The 13974-nt window shown below is 40.7% G+C and overlaps 1 protein-coding gene across 3 annotated transcripts; it reads left to right on the forward strand.

Moving 5' to 3' along the window:
* Nucleotides 1-1366: 1366 nt before the first annotated feature.
* Nucleotides 1367-9688, forward strand: gdap1 (ganglioside induced differentiation associated protein 1). Of its 3 annotated transcripts, XM_062021992.1 has the most exons (7): nt 1367-1578; nt 3128-3175; nt 3287-3320; nt 3555-3728; nt 6983-7077; nt 7153-7267; nt 7333-9688. In XM_062021992.1, the coding sequence occupies exons 1-7, from the start codon at nt 1420-1422 to the stop codon at nt 7698-7700; spliced, it is 993 nt and encodes a 330-aa protein (XP_061877976.1). In that variant the 5' UTR covers nt 1367-1419; the 3' UTR covers nt 7701-9688. The 3 variants fall into 3 exon arrangements, with proteins under 3 accessions (XP_061877976.1, XP_061877977.1, XP_061877975.1); XM_062021993.1 differs by having other exon boundaries at nt 1368-1578; nt 3128-3320; nt 7153-7272; nt 7333-7543; XM_062021991.1 differs by having other exon boundaries at nt 1369-1578; nt 3128-3320; nt 7333-9675.
* Nucleotides 9689-13974: the final 4286 nt, after the last annotated feature.

Genomic DNA, 13974 nt, shown 5'->3' on the forward strand with positions numbered 1-13974 from the left:
CCCACTACTACCGACCACGCAGTCTGATAGTTTATATATCAATGATGAAATCTTAACATTGCAACACATGCCAATACGGCCGGGTTAACTTATAAAGTGCAATTTTAAATTTCCCGCCATACTTCTGGTTGAAAACGTTTATGTATGATGACGTATGCACGTAATGTCAATGGTTGGTACGGAAGTATTCGGACCCATTGAATCCAATACAAAACGCTCTGTTTTCATCCCAAAATTCCACAGTATTCTGGACATCTGTGTTGGTGAATCTTTTGCAATTTGTTTAATGAACAATGGAGACTGCAAAGAAGAAAGCTGTAGGTGTGATCGGTGTATTAGCGGCGGACTACAGCAACACAACCAGGAGGACTTTGAGTTGGATAGCAGACGCGCTACCGTGAGTACAGCTTTGGCTTCCAAACATTCGATCGCTTGCCCGTACGTGCGTGTCGCTATGTGCATGTTACGTACATAACTTTGGGGAAATATATATTTCTTGCCGACTCTGATGGCGGCCGGGGTGTCGTCGAAAGCTACAACGCCCGCCGCCCCCGCCGTCCCGTAGCTAAGTTAGCTTCAATGGCGTTGTTAGCAACAGCATTGTTAAGCTTCGCCAAGCTGGAAATTATTAACCGTGTATTTACATGTCCATGGTTTAATAGTATTGTTGATCTTCTGTCTATCCTTGCAGTCAGGGGTTTATTTATTTTGTTTCTATCTGCATTTGAGCCCGATGCTATCACGTTAGCTCAGTAGCTAAAGAGCTTCGCCGATGTATTGTCATGGAGATAAAAGTCACTGTGAATGTCCATTTCGCGTTCTCGACTCTCATTTTCAAGAGGATATAGTATCCGAGGTGGTTTAAAATACAAATCCCTGATCCACAATAGAAAAAGGAGAAAGTGTGAAATCCAATGAACCCTTGTACCTAAGTTACGGTCAGAGCAAAAAAAGATACGTCCTGCACTGCACTGTAGTCCTTCACTCTCACTTTCCTCATCCACAAATCTTTCATCCTCGCTCAAATTAATGGGGTAATTGTCGCTTTCTCGGTCCGAATCTCTCTCGCTGCATTGTAAACAATGGGAAAATGTGAGGAGTCCTTCCTCCTGTGACGTCACGCTACTTCCGATATAGGCAAGGCTTTTTTTTTTATCAGCGACCAAAAGTTGCGAACTTTATCGTCGTTGTTCTCTACTAAATCCTTTCAGCAAAAATATGGCAATATCGCGAAATGATCAAATATGACACATACATTTGGAACTGCTATCCCCATTTAAATAAAAAACATTCATTTCAGTAGGCCTTTAAAGGATTTTCGATTAGGATGCAATAATACTCCGAGCCAGTAGATGGGAGCATTGAGTCAGCGCGACCATTGTCACTCCCTCTCCTCGCTTGTCCCCAGGAGGAGAAAAGATGGCGACTGAAAACAGCTCGGTAAGCAACGAGGAGAATGCGGCTCTTCTGCAGAAGGACTCGGGCGAGGACGAGCGAGAGCAACATGACATTGTCGTCAAAGCAAAGGAATCAAAGTTAACACTTTACCACTGGACGCAGTCGTTTAATTCACAGAAGGTAAGCGTCCTTTTCAGCACCGAATGCCGATGGACAGCTCCCCATTAGGACAGCCGTGTGGCGTTGATGGACCACTCGGGAAAACAAATTACTGTTTTACATATGCAGTCCTGAAAGATACACGTTTGTAACATCTATCATTTCCCATGTGTTGTAGACGTGTTTATTTGTAGTGTATTATTTCAACAGTATTGTTGTCCTAATTCATGGACGAATATTACTGCATCGTACTGTTTAATATTCTGACCGAAATAAACAAACATTAGAAACATCAGTATGACGCAGTGCAGTTTTACCAACCAGAATAAACATTATTTCTAAACCAGTGGTCTTAAACAGGGGGTTCGTGCCCCTCAAGGGGTCTGTGAGGGTACTACAGGGGGGGTTGTCAATTCTTTAATTGATTAGACTTTTTCATATATATTATTTTTCAACAATTTCAAATGTTTTTAAATACACATTAACATCTATCCATCACACTGTAGTGTTGTTTATAAATGGCATTGGTTTTTAAAAACAACAACAACTAAAAACAACTATATTATTGTATTCTTGTTAGCGTTTAAGTTACCCAGCAATTAACACTCGAGTTGCCAGCTAGCAATTAGTGCTATAGTAGCTAGCTATCAATTTGCGGACTAGTTGCAAGCTTGCGATCTGCGCTGTAGTTGCCAGCTAGCAATTTGCGAACTTGTTGCCAGCAAGCAATAGTTATCCAGTTAGCGATTAGCGCGTTGGGTGGCGTGGCTCAGATGGTAAAGCAGCGTTGAGAAACTTGAGGGTTCCTGGTTCGAATCCAGCTTTTTCCATCCTCGTCACTGCCGTTGTGTCCTTGGGCAAGACACTTCGCCACCTTGCTCCCAATCCCACCCACACTGGCTTAAAATGTAGTTTATGGGTTTCACAATGTAAAGTGCTTTGAGTCACTAGAGAAAAAGCTCTATCTGAATATAATTAACTTAACTTCACATCACAGTTGTCAGCTAGCGATTAGCTCTCTGGTTGTCATTAGCGCACTAGTTGCCAGGTAGCAATTAGCGCTGTCGTTGCCAGCTAGCAAATTGTGGATTCGTTGCCATATAACAATTTGCGCTGTAATTGCCAGGTAGCGATTAGTTCTCTAGTTTTCAGCTAGCGATTAGTGCTGTAGTTGCCAGCTCGTGATTTGCAGACTAGCTTGCAGCTAACAATTTGCTCTTTATTTGCCAACTAGCAATTTGGAACTAGTTGCCAGCTAACAATTTGCTCTCTATTTGCCAGCTAGCAATTTGGAAACTAGTTGCCAGCTAACGCATAACACTCTAGTTGCCAGCTAGCGATTAGCTCTTGTTGTCAGCTAGCAATAAGCAAGTTATCAATTAGCACTTTAGTTGCCAGAAATCAATTAACGCTCTAATTGCTAGCTGGTAACTAGAGCAATTTGCCAGCTAGCAATGAGCAATCTAGTTGTGAGCTAGTGATTAGCCTGCCAGTTGGCAGTACTATCTTGTATTTTGGATCTCATTACATTCTCTGCAGGCGTTGACTTATGTAAACATGTTTTTTCCAGGTGCGTCTGGCCATAGCAGAGAAAGGTTTGCGCTGCGTCGAGTATGATGTGAGCTTACCACTCAGCGAGCATAATGAGCCGTGGTTCATGCGTCTCAATCCCACTGGCGAGGTGCCGGTCCTGGTCCATGATGACAATGTAATCTGTGACCCCACACAGATCATGGACTACTTGGAGCAAAACTTCAGTGATGGTGAGAGTGAGGGTCACAGTGGTGTTGCACTTCCTTTTTTCCTCATCATTTATGTTAAGTTACATTTTTGTTCATTTTTCAGTCATTTCCTTTTGATTCATATTAGCTGGAGAGATAATCTGGTAAGCGTCTGACTTTTAAAATACCACATCCTTCCATTTGTGTGTTCTATCCATAGCCAAACCTGCAGTGTGTTACTTCTTGTTCATTTCTCCTATTCTTCTTAACCTGCAGAGGGCACTCCCAGACTGATACCTGAAGAGGGAAGCACATATTACCACAGAGTGCAGCATTACAGAGAGCTGCTGGACTCACTACAGATGGATGCCTACACCCACGGCTGCATCCTGCACCCTGAGATCACTGTGGATTCGCACATACCAGCTTATGCTGCCACAAGCATACGGAGTAAGTCAAAGTAGACACACATTTATTGGCACTAACCCTCTTTCTAACCAACATATATTCAAGTATAAAGGTTAATGGCCAAAACATGCAAAGGGGGTGAATACTGTACTTTTACAATAGGCACTGTGTACAACTGAAATACAAATCCACCACGCCGGCAGTTACAGAAGAGCAACCTACTGTAGTTTAACAAAATTACCGTATTGAAATAAATAAAAAAATCCACATCGTCCTATTTTTTGGTTTACACATTTACACATGGGAACAAAGCAAGCTAACAAATCAGACCTTTTCTTCCTGTCACGAACAGACACACACGCACGCACAGGCACAAGCCCACAGACACACACCCACACACACACACACCATCATCGGCGGTCACTCGAAGCGAGTATGACAATCCTCCTTGTAGGGGGGTATCCCTTTATGACTTTATTTAACATGGGTAGACTGGTGCACAGTCACCACACAATCCTTGACAGATCCGGGTCAGGGTCCAGTGGCATGGAGTCCAATACGACTGGGGACCCTTTTCTGCTGCAGCCTTCATCCGCCATCCCAGCCGTTGTGACGCTCCATAGGGTTAGCAATCATCCTCCGCCTGTTCCACCGTTGAGGTCTTGGGTTGTTATTTCCCCATAACTGGGCCCACATGGATGTGGGGGTGCCTTCTTCCCCCATCGCAGCCGTTGTAGTAGTTCTTACGTCTACCGTCTTCCGCCTGCTTCGCCGTTGAGGTCTTCACCGTATCCCTGGCTCGGGGGCAGTCAGGTACTAGGCCTTTGCCAAGGGCCACCTGGGGTAACAGTAGTAAAGGGGTTAACCTCCTAGTGCCTCAAGACCCCATAGAGTAGCCTCCACTGTCGGATGCACTTTAACGTCATGCCCAGGACACACACACACACACACACACACACACACACACACACACACACACACACACACACACACACACACACACACACACACACACACACACACACACACACACACACACACACACACACACTATTTTATTGTATTTGCTACCTTCTTGAGACCTCTGAAAAATGCTTACCTCCTTAGGACCACCCTTTCTAGATATATAAAGATTTGTATTTACAACATTAATAATATATACATACTATGTAAATATAAAAAAGGTAAGCTTTTAGTTAATTGTATTTATTTTTTGAATTTTTGTTTTATAATTGGTTTTTAATCTTCATTTTTAACTTCAAGTTATTACAGTATGTCTCTATATACATATTTATTTAAATTCTTAATTAATTTTGGCCAAAGGGAGCGCATTTCAATTTCTTACACACACTTATTACACATGTTAGCCAGAGGGGGAGCACTTCAAATTTTTACACACACTTGTTATTTCATATCTGACCAGAGGGGGAGCACTTTTAAAACCGACATACATCCATCCATCCATTTTCTACCACTTATTCCCTTTGGGGTGGCGGGGGTCGCTGGAGCCTATCTCAGCTACAATCGGACGGAAGGCGGAGTACACCCTGAACAAGTCGCCACCTCATCGCAGGGCAACCGACATACAGTCAATTTGAAAAATCCCTCCTTTTTGGGACCACCCTAATTTTAATAGATTTCACCACCAGGGGTACAAATGAGACATTCTCTATTAGATGCAATAGTTTTCCGTAATGGGACCATGATTTATGTCCTAACTTGTTCACCGGTCCTCATATGGAAGGTACTCTTCCATGTTGATGTCTCAAGAAGGGTAGAAATACAAGAACACACAATAGTACATTACTGTAAATGGAAAAAAATTAACACTATTTTTTTTTACAGTAAAATCGTAGTGACTAAGTTGACAATGTTTTTACCGTAAAATCTATGGTGGTTGTTTTCATGGTGCATTACTGTGCAATGAAATTCTGGCAACTGAGTTGACAGGTTTTTTTTTACTGTTAAATCTGGAAAACAGTAGCAATTTCAAATAGTAAAAATCTGGCGACAGAGTTGCTAGTTTTTTGCCGTAAAATATGCAGTGTTTTTACTTTGCTTTACTGTAAATGGAAAAAAAATGGCAGCGCTTTTATTTTAACAGTAAAATTCTGACTGAGTTGCCAGTATCTAACTGTAAAATCTACTGACTTTTTTTTGCAGTGTAATGAAAGTAGAAGCCCGAACCCAGGTCCTTAGCTTTCTGAAAATGGACAATGGTGATGTGGGGTTGGGGCTCATGACAGTGCTCGTGTCTATACTGAAAATCCCTTAATTTTTCAGGATATTTTACCATATTTTGAAATGCAAATACTGTCAGGTATGTTTAATATGGTGCTTATGTTGTGTTTGTTCTTAGGTGGTATTCAACATGGCCTATAGCAGGGGGGTCAAACTCGTTTTCATTGAGGGCCACTTCGCAGTTATGGTTGCCCTCAGAGGGCCGCTTTTAACAATGAGTAATATATGAATATACATTAACAATATTTTTTTTTTTACATAAGCTGCAAAAAAATATTTAAATTTTACTTTAAAACTGGCAGCCAGAATTTTACAGCAAAAGCAGTGGGTTTTTTACAGCATAAATGTAATTAATAAATGGAATGCAATGGAAAAACCATACCACTGTTTTTAGTGGTAAAATTCAAGCAACAGAGCTGCCAGTTTGTTTGTTTTTTTACCATAAAATCTTGTTGTTTTAATGTTTTTTTTGTTAGTTTTTTTTAAGTTTAAAGTTATTGTATATTGAAAAAAACAATACCAAAGTTGATTTTACGGTAAAAAAAACTCAATCGGCGGAATTTAACCGTAAAATCTATTGTCAATTTTACAGTCTACAATGTTATTAATAGTTTGTTTTGAAATCATACATCAAGCAGATAATTAAATACAATATTTATCTTTATTTTAACAACAAATATTTTTGGAATACATGATATAGTATTTTGATTGATTGAATTTTAAAAGCTTTGCAATTGGATGCAGTACATGATTTTTAATGTCAAAAGGGAAAGAACAAATTTATTTAGTAAGAACAGATCAAGCATTTTATTAACTCATATTATTTCCAGGCTTTCGCGGATCACATAAAATAATCTGGCGGGCCAGATTTGGTCCCCGGGCCTTGAGTTTGACACATGTGGCCTATAGGCTAATGGAAATGTCCACTGGGACGTTTGAATGGCACATTAATTTGGCAACATCCTCACTATTCCACATGATTGTAAAAAATAAAACATGTCCTGGTGCACCTTATTCAGAGTTACTAGTTACCACCAGTGTCTTCTGTGCCACAGCGCAGATCTTAAACATGGAGTCGGAGCTGAAGAAGCTGGCAGAAGAGAACCCGGAGCTCAAAGATGCTTACGTAGCCAAACAGAGGCGCTTAAAGGTGAGTCATTTCAATAAGAACAAAACAAATGGTTTACCTGTCAGATACATGCTGATCTTGAAACTGTGTTTGCAGTCCAAGTTGTTTGACCACGACAACATGAAGTACCTGAAAAAGCTTCTGGATGAACTAGAGAGTGTGATGGACCAGGTGGAGACTGAGCTGCAGAGGCGGGTGGAAGAAACACCAGGTGAAGTTTTTAGCAACACAATGAGGCAGACGTGTGAGTTGTATTTGGAACCTTTTGTATTTTAGAAGAAAACAGTCAGTCTTGGCTGTGCGGCGAGTTCTTCAGCATGGCCGACGTCTCCCTAGCCGTCACCCTGCACCGCCTCAAGTTCCTCGGCCTGTCCCGGCGCTACTGGGGCAACGGCAGCCGCGCCAACCTGGAGGGCTATTACGAGCGCGTGCTGGAGCGGCCAGCCTTCAGGAGGGTGCTGGGCCATGTCAACAACATCCTGATTTCGGCCGTGCTTCCCGTGGCGTTTCGAGTTGCCCGGAAGAACGCACCGGCCATTGCCGGCACCACGCTGTTGATCGGCGTGTTGGGCGGCGCCGCGTACCTGGCCTTTCTTTACATGAGGAGGAGATTGCCTCTGTCCAGTTGGGGAGGCTGGAGCTGAATTCATGGGGTAGCACACTCTCTGCACATTTAAAATAACTGCACATTATACAGTACTGTGCAAAAGGCCACAACTGGCTTTGTTGTTGTTTTCTACATAGTAAAACAGCATATAATACATTGTTTGCAGAATTACACAGAAAATACAATGTAACTTTGTAGCAAGGTTGGTTTATTGGACAAAAACACACCATTCTATTTCGATGAGGATCTGCTTAAAGGTTCTTCTACTTCTTAGTAGTAGTACAGTAAATATATTTTATGGAACAGTTATAATGGTCTGTTTACTATACTACACAAACCAAGAAGTAGCTCACTCACACATAACAGAAAAATAACACACCCCATTACTACAACATTGTAAACAAATCTGACTTTTGCACAGTACTCTATGCAATTAGATATAACTTAGTGCACTGTATGCAACAAGTGTAGTAAAAATGCTCAAATCAGCTGAAAAAACAACAAGCTACATTGTGGTTAGTGATAGGACAAACATGTATCAATTTCAATTCAATTTAAATGTATCCCTGGTTCAATTCAAGCTGAGCATTGTTTTAACAAGCCATAAAAATGCACCTGAATACACCATCTCACTTTCATTACTTCCCTTTTGTGCTCTGCAACACAAAAAAATATGCCAAATGTCTTCTGCAGACTTATTCTCCAGCATCTGCCTCAGAACAACCCTCCTACTTACCCAGTGTAACTGAGAATACATATTTTCATAAGTGCTATATCACCAAGATATTGAGAGGGGTAAAAAATAACCATCAAAACATTCCCAAATCTGGATGTAAGTCAACGACTGCAGCAATTTGTTTAGCACACGGACACTGAACATATGCAAGGAGGACTCACGTGAGCGGAGCTACACATAAAGCAGACACATGTTGGAAGTCTAGACCCTGTCTGGCCTTTAGGCTCAGCATCTGGAGGACTGTGTATTGTAGCTGTCATTCAACACGTGACCACAAGCTCATTACTGGGAAGAAAAAAACATCACACAAGTGAAAAAGATATTGGTCGCATTGTTTTTGTATGATGTATAGCAGGATATTCAATTAGATTGTTTTGAGGGCCACATTTTCAGAAGGCTATGGGCCGGTGGGCTCACTATAAACTTACCATAAGTCTTATTTTCTATATTGGTCTTTTTATTTTGTCAACACAACAAACGATTACGATTGCAACAACACATCATCAGTAGGGTAAAACTAACCTGTCTCACGACGGTCTAAACCCAGCTCACATTCTCTTTGTGGGTGAACAATCCAACGCTTTGTGAATTCTGCTTCACAATGATAGGAAGAGACAGGTTAGACAGGTTAGTTTTGTGTTGCTGCAATAGTAATCTATTGCATCTGTTTTTAAAGACCTTTTGCAAAAAAGCTAGTCAAAAATCAGCTCTTTGACGGCACTGTGGTGTTTTTTAGAAACTGCTGCAAAAATATGAGTTTCTCACAAGTTTTTTTTAACTGAACTTGCTTGGTGAATAGCCCAAATGATGAAAAAGAGAGGACCTAAAATAGAACCTTGAGGAACACTACTCGTACAGGTGAAACTCAAAGAATTTGAATGCTGTGTAAAAGTCTATTCATTTCAGCACTTCAACTTCAAACATGAAAGTGATATGTGATATACACTCATTACATGCAAAGTGAAATATGGCAAGCTTTTATTTGTCATAGTTTGATGATTATGGCTTAACAGTTTTGGAAAACCAAAAATGTTCTGAAATTTTCAATTTGAGGTTTTCAGAGGCTGTAAGCCAGGGTCCCCCAAACCGAATATGGCCCGCCAGCATCCAAAATCCGGCCCGCGGGAGGTCTCAAGTTTTATTTTTTATTTGTTCTCTTTGTTTTTAATGTCTATTCTATGCTGGATCTACTCTCTATTTTATGCCGCCCTTTTTTGCTGCAGATGTTACATACACTGTTATACTGTACATCAGGGGTGTCCAACTCATTTTAGCTCAGGGGCCGCATGGAGGGAAATCTGTGCACTTACATAGCAGGACTATTAAAATCATTGAATTGAAACAAAAAAACAAAAACAACTTCAGATTGTTTTCTTTGTCCTACTTTGGCCAAAAATAGAACAAACACATTCTGAAAATATTACAATAAAATTATAGAAAAAAACACCCGGCAGAGGTAAAAACACCCGGCAGCGGTAACATTTAGATCAGGGGTCCCCAAACTACAGCCCGTAGTTTCCAATAATTTCTACAACTCTTATTTTTTTGTGATAGAGTGATTGGAGCACATACTTGTTGGTCACAAAAAACATTTATGAAGTTTGGTTCTTTTATGAATTTATTATGGGTCTACTGAAAATGTGACCAAATCTGCTGGGTCAAAAGTATACATACAGCAATGTTAATATTTAGTTATATGTCCCTTGGCAAGTTTCACTGAAATAAGGCGCTTTTGGTAGCCATCCACAACCTTCTGGCAAGCTTCTGGTTGAATTTTTGACCACTGCTCTTGACAAAGTTGGTGCAGTTCAGCTAAATTTGTTGGTTTTCTGACATGGACTTGTTTCTTCAGCATTGTCCACACGTTTAAGTCGACTATGGGAAGGCCATTCTAAAACCTTAATTCTAGCCTGATTTAGCCATTCCTTTACCACTTTTGGCATGTGTTTGGGGTCATTGTCCTGTTGGAAGACCCAACTGCGCCCAAGACCCAACCTCCGGGCTGATGATTTGTCACATGGACAAAGATAAGACCTTCTGGAGGAAAGTTATGTAGGCAGATGAAACAAAAAATTAGCTGTTTGGCCACAATACCTAGCAATATGTTTGGAGGAGATAAGGTGAGGCCTTCAATCCCAGGAACACCATGCATACCGTCAAGCACGGTGGTGGTAGTATTATGCTCTGGGCCTGTTTTGCTGCCAATGGAACTGGTGCTTTACAGAGAGTAAATGGGACAATCAAATAGGAGGATTACCTCCAAATTCTTCAGGACAACCTAAAATCATCAGCCCGGAGGTTGGGTCTTGGGCGCAGTTGGGTGTTCCAACAGGACAATGACCCCAAACACATGTCAAAAGTGATAAAGGAATGGCTAAATCAGGAGAGAATTAAGGTTTTAGAATGGCCTTCCCAAAGTCCTGACTTAAATGTGTGGACAATGCTGAAGAAACAAGTCCATGTCAGAAAACCAACACATTTAGCTGAACTGCACCAACTTTGTCCAGAGTGGTCAAAAATTCAACCAGAAGCTTGTGGATGGTGTAGTGGATTTTCCGAAGCTTAAACAGGCAACAAAAGTAGTTTAGTACAACAAATTTATTTACCCATTATCAGAAGTGCAGGTTGAATTAAGTTGGCCGTGCAGACAGACCACATGTTACTCCGGAGTAAACAAGACACACACAAGCCAAAATCACTCTCGAGTTCCGGTCTTCTGCCATTTTTTATATGTCTCTTGTGCGTCATTGTTTGTTATCTAATGCGTCAATGTCTTTTGGTTATCCCTATCTGTTCCATAACAACTGGAATCCTTTAGACAGTCAACACATTCTGTAGACAAGTTGGCACGACTTAATATTCACTTTTGTCCCACTGGCACAGAATAGAAGAGAAATTAAATGAGCGTACATTCTTATTAGACATGCAATATAGGTCAAAGGTCAGAAATTCTACTACATACCCGCCTTCCAGGGTCTTAAGACCCTGGACCAAAACAATTTCTGATGTAGACCACTAATCTCTACCACAGATAGAGGCAAAAACCTCAATGTTTTTATACGAGGCAAAAATTCCGTTTATGACCCTCCTTCAGAGCGATCGCTGTTACCAGCCTGCAGTAAAACCATCTCACAGAACACAATTAGTGGCCTACCCTTTGATTTAGTAAAGGAATAACAAATACTTTGATCATGAACATCATTGAACATAAATAGATGAATGTATATAGACTTATGACTGTAAGACATTTGCAAAAATATTTTTCCCGGCATTTGCAATGGATGTAGTTACCAATATTGTTAATTACCAATTAATTTTGAACACACAACTGAATTTCGTATGAGTCCATGTCCGATTAGTGCTCGTATAGATGGCTCGGTGGTGCCTCAGGCTGGTGGCCTGCCGACACCTCGTTGGGCTTTTGGCTGCCTTGGTGAAGAAAGAGATCCACTCAAACAGTCTGTCTCTGTCTCTTCTTGGGGTGTGGTTCAGTCCATTGGGCAGACTGTGCAATGGCATGTGCGCGCTGGCCGCTTTGGGGAAAAGCTGAGAAAAAGTTGGAGCTGTGGGGGCGGGGGCAGAGTATGGGGCGTGGGGCTTTGGTCCAGGCCCTCGGCTTGCTTCTAGCCCTCCTCGCCGCTTCGGCACTCCCGACACTTCTTTCCACAGCTGCTGGAGTCCCGGTGGACACATTGGCTGGCAACCTTAGTTGTTCTCGTCATCGCTGGCAAGGTGTTGTCTCTCCTCTCGGTTCCTTCCAGTCAGGTATCGGGTGTTGGTCCTGGATTGGCTTTGACCGTGCCCCTCTCAGCGAGTGCAAGGGAATCTGGAGTGGCTGCTTTCATCCTCAAATCTGCACAGAGGAACTGGCACACAAATTCTACATTTTGCAAACTTACCATTTTGGTCTCATGGTCTTTCCACCTTCCTAGGAAGCTGCTGGTCCTGAGAAGTGCTGATCTTGTGACTGAAGAAGATTAACCTGTTTTCTTAAAATAGGTGCCGTTGTTTGACCTAATCTTTTTTGGGAAACCATGTCGGGATATTAGATCATTCACAAAACATTTAATTACTGAATTGGCACCCTCCTTTGAGGTTGGGGTTGCTTTCGCCAACCAGTGCAATTGTCAATCTAAATCATTACGTTCCTTTATCCTTGTACCGGATTGATCATATCGATTAAATAAAACCTCAACACGCTCAAACTTGACCCAATCCAAACTCACCTCCCCCCTCTGTCCCTCTCACAGGGACAGTGCTAGTCGTAGTAATAGTAATAGTAATAGTAATAGTAATAGTAGTAGTAGTATTAGTAGTTTCAGAAACATCCAAGAAAAAGAAAAGACAGCTGATAGTCAAGCGCAGCAAGAACAGAGGCGGAGGACAGGTCATGTTTGAGGTCACTGTTCGCTTTTGCAATAGTACTTTGATATTTTACAACACCTAGTGAATTATTGTGGCTTCAATAATTCACTAAATAGTTGTATTTAATTTAGTCTATCTATGATGGGACAATGCACAGAAACATTAAGTTCAGAAACAGATGTGTTCTGTACCAGATTATATCTAAATAGCTACTTTCCATCTGCAGTCCCTGGCTACCTAAATTAAAGGGATCCAAAAATCAAGCAATAAAATTATGACACTAATTAATCATAATAAATATATACATTCATAATAATCAATAATTAATCAAAAATAATCATACTGTAGCATGTAATCAATTATAAGAAAAGTCACCAAATGCCCCTTCATGGACACATACTTAACATACAATACAACCACACCTTATTTACATCATCACACAAAGACAATACATGCTCTTGTTCACATCTGTCATCATTCGTAAAAACAACCAAGATTTTAACAGCCATACCTCACAATTTACAACAAAATGCTCTCATGGATAAATATACTACACATTAAGTTGATGTGTCAACATAATGCCCCTCTTATTGACCGTGTGAGCAGCCTTGATTGCTCCAAAGCCACTTTTTAATTTCAAATTTTCTATTCCTTTTGTTATAACATGGAGAAGGCTAATTGGTCTGTACATGTTCTGGTCTTCTTCATTTCCTGCTTTATGGATTTAATTATAGTAGCAGTTTCTCGACGTGGTAGGGAAAGTGTTTTCCGTTATTGATTTATTTATCAATCGTTTATACGAGCAATAATACAATCCTTATATGTTTTTAGGAAGATAGTGTCCAACCCATATATATATATATCTCTAGATCGTGAGTCTGATAATGCAGTGAAGATTTTGTTTAACTGTGTTTCATTTGTTAATTCTAAAATTAGTCCATCCTGAATAAATGACAATTATTTGCTCTGATTTTGAGGGATTTTTTATTCAGGGTTTGTACAGACTGGATGAAATGTTCATTAAAATTATTACTTATGTCCAGACTGTCTGCGACAGTAGCGCCGTTGATATTTAATGTTATAGTGTTGTTTCTTGTTTGCTCTCTTTCCGTAAGTTTGTATCTGGTTTTCCATAACTCTCTATTGTTCCCTTTTGCAGCTTTGATTAATTCTAAATGAAAGTCAGCCTTAGACTTCCGCATAAACATTG

Source organism: Entelurus aequoreus, linkage group LG15 (genome assembly GCF_033978785.1).
Source record: "Entelurus aequoreus isolate RoL-2023_Sb linkage group LG15, RoL_Eaeq_v1.1, whole genome shotgun sequence".
NCBI lineage: Eukaryota > Metazoa > Chordata > Actinopteri > Syngnathiformes > Syngnathidae > Entelurus > Entelurus aequoreus.

Excerpts from the sequence above, each read along its gene's own strand:
- gdap1 (XM_062021991.1), top strand. The coding sequence starts at position 1,420 with ATGGCGACTGAAAACAGCTCGGTAAGCAACGAGGAGAATGCGGCTCTT. Across the intron at positions 3,729-6,982 it reads TGCTGCCACAAGCATACGGA|CGCAGATCTTAAACATGGAG; the intron begins GTAAGTCAAAGT and ends TCTGTGCCACAG. Across the intron at positions 7,078-7,152 it reads CCAAACAGAGGCGCTTAAAG|TCCAAGTTGTTTGACCACGA; the intron begins GTGAGTCATTTC and ends CTGTGTTTGCAG.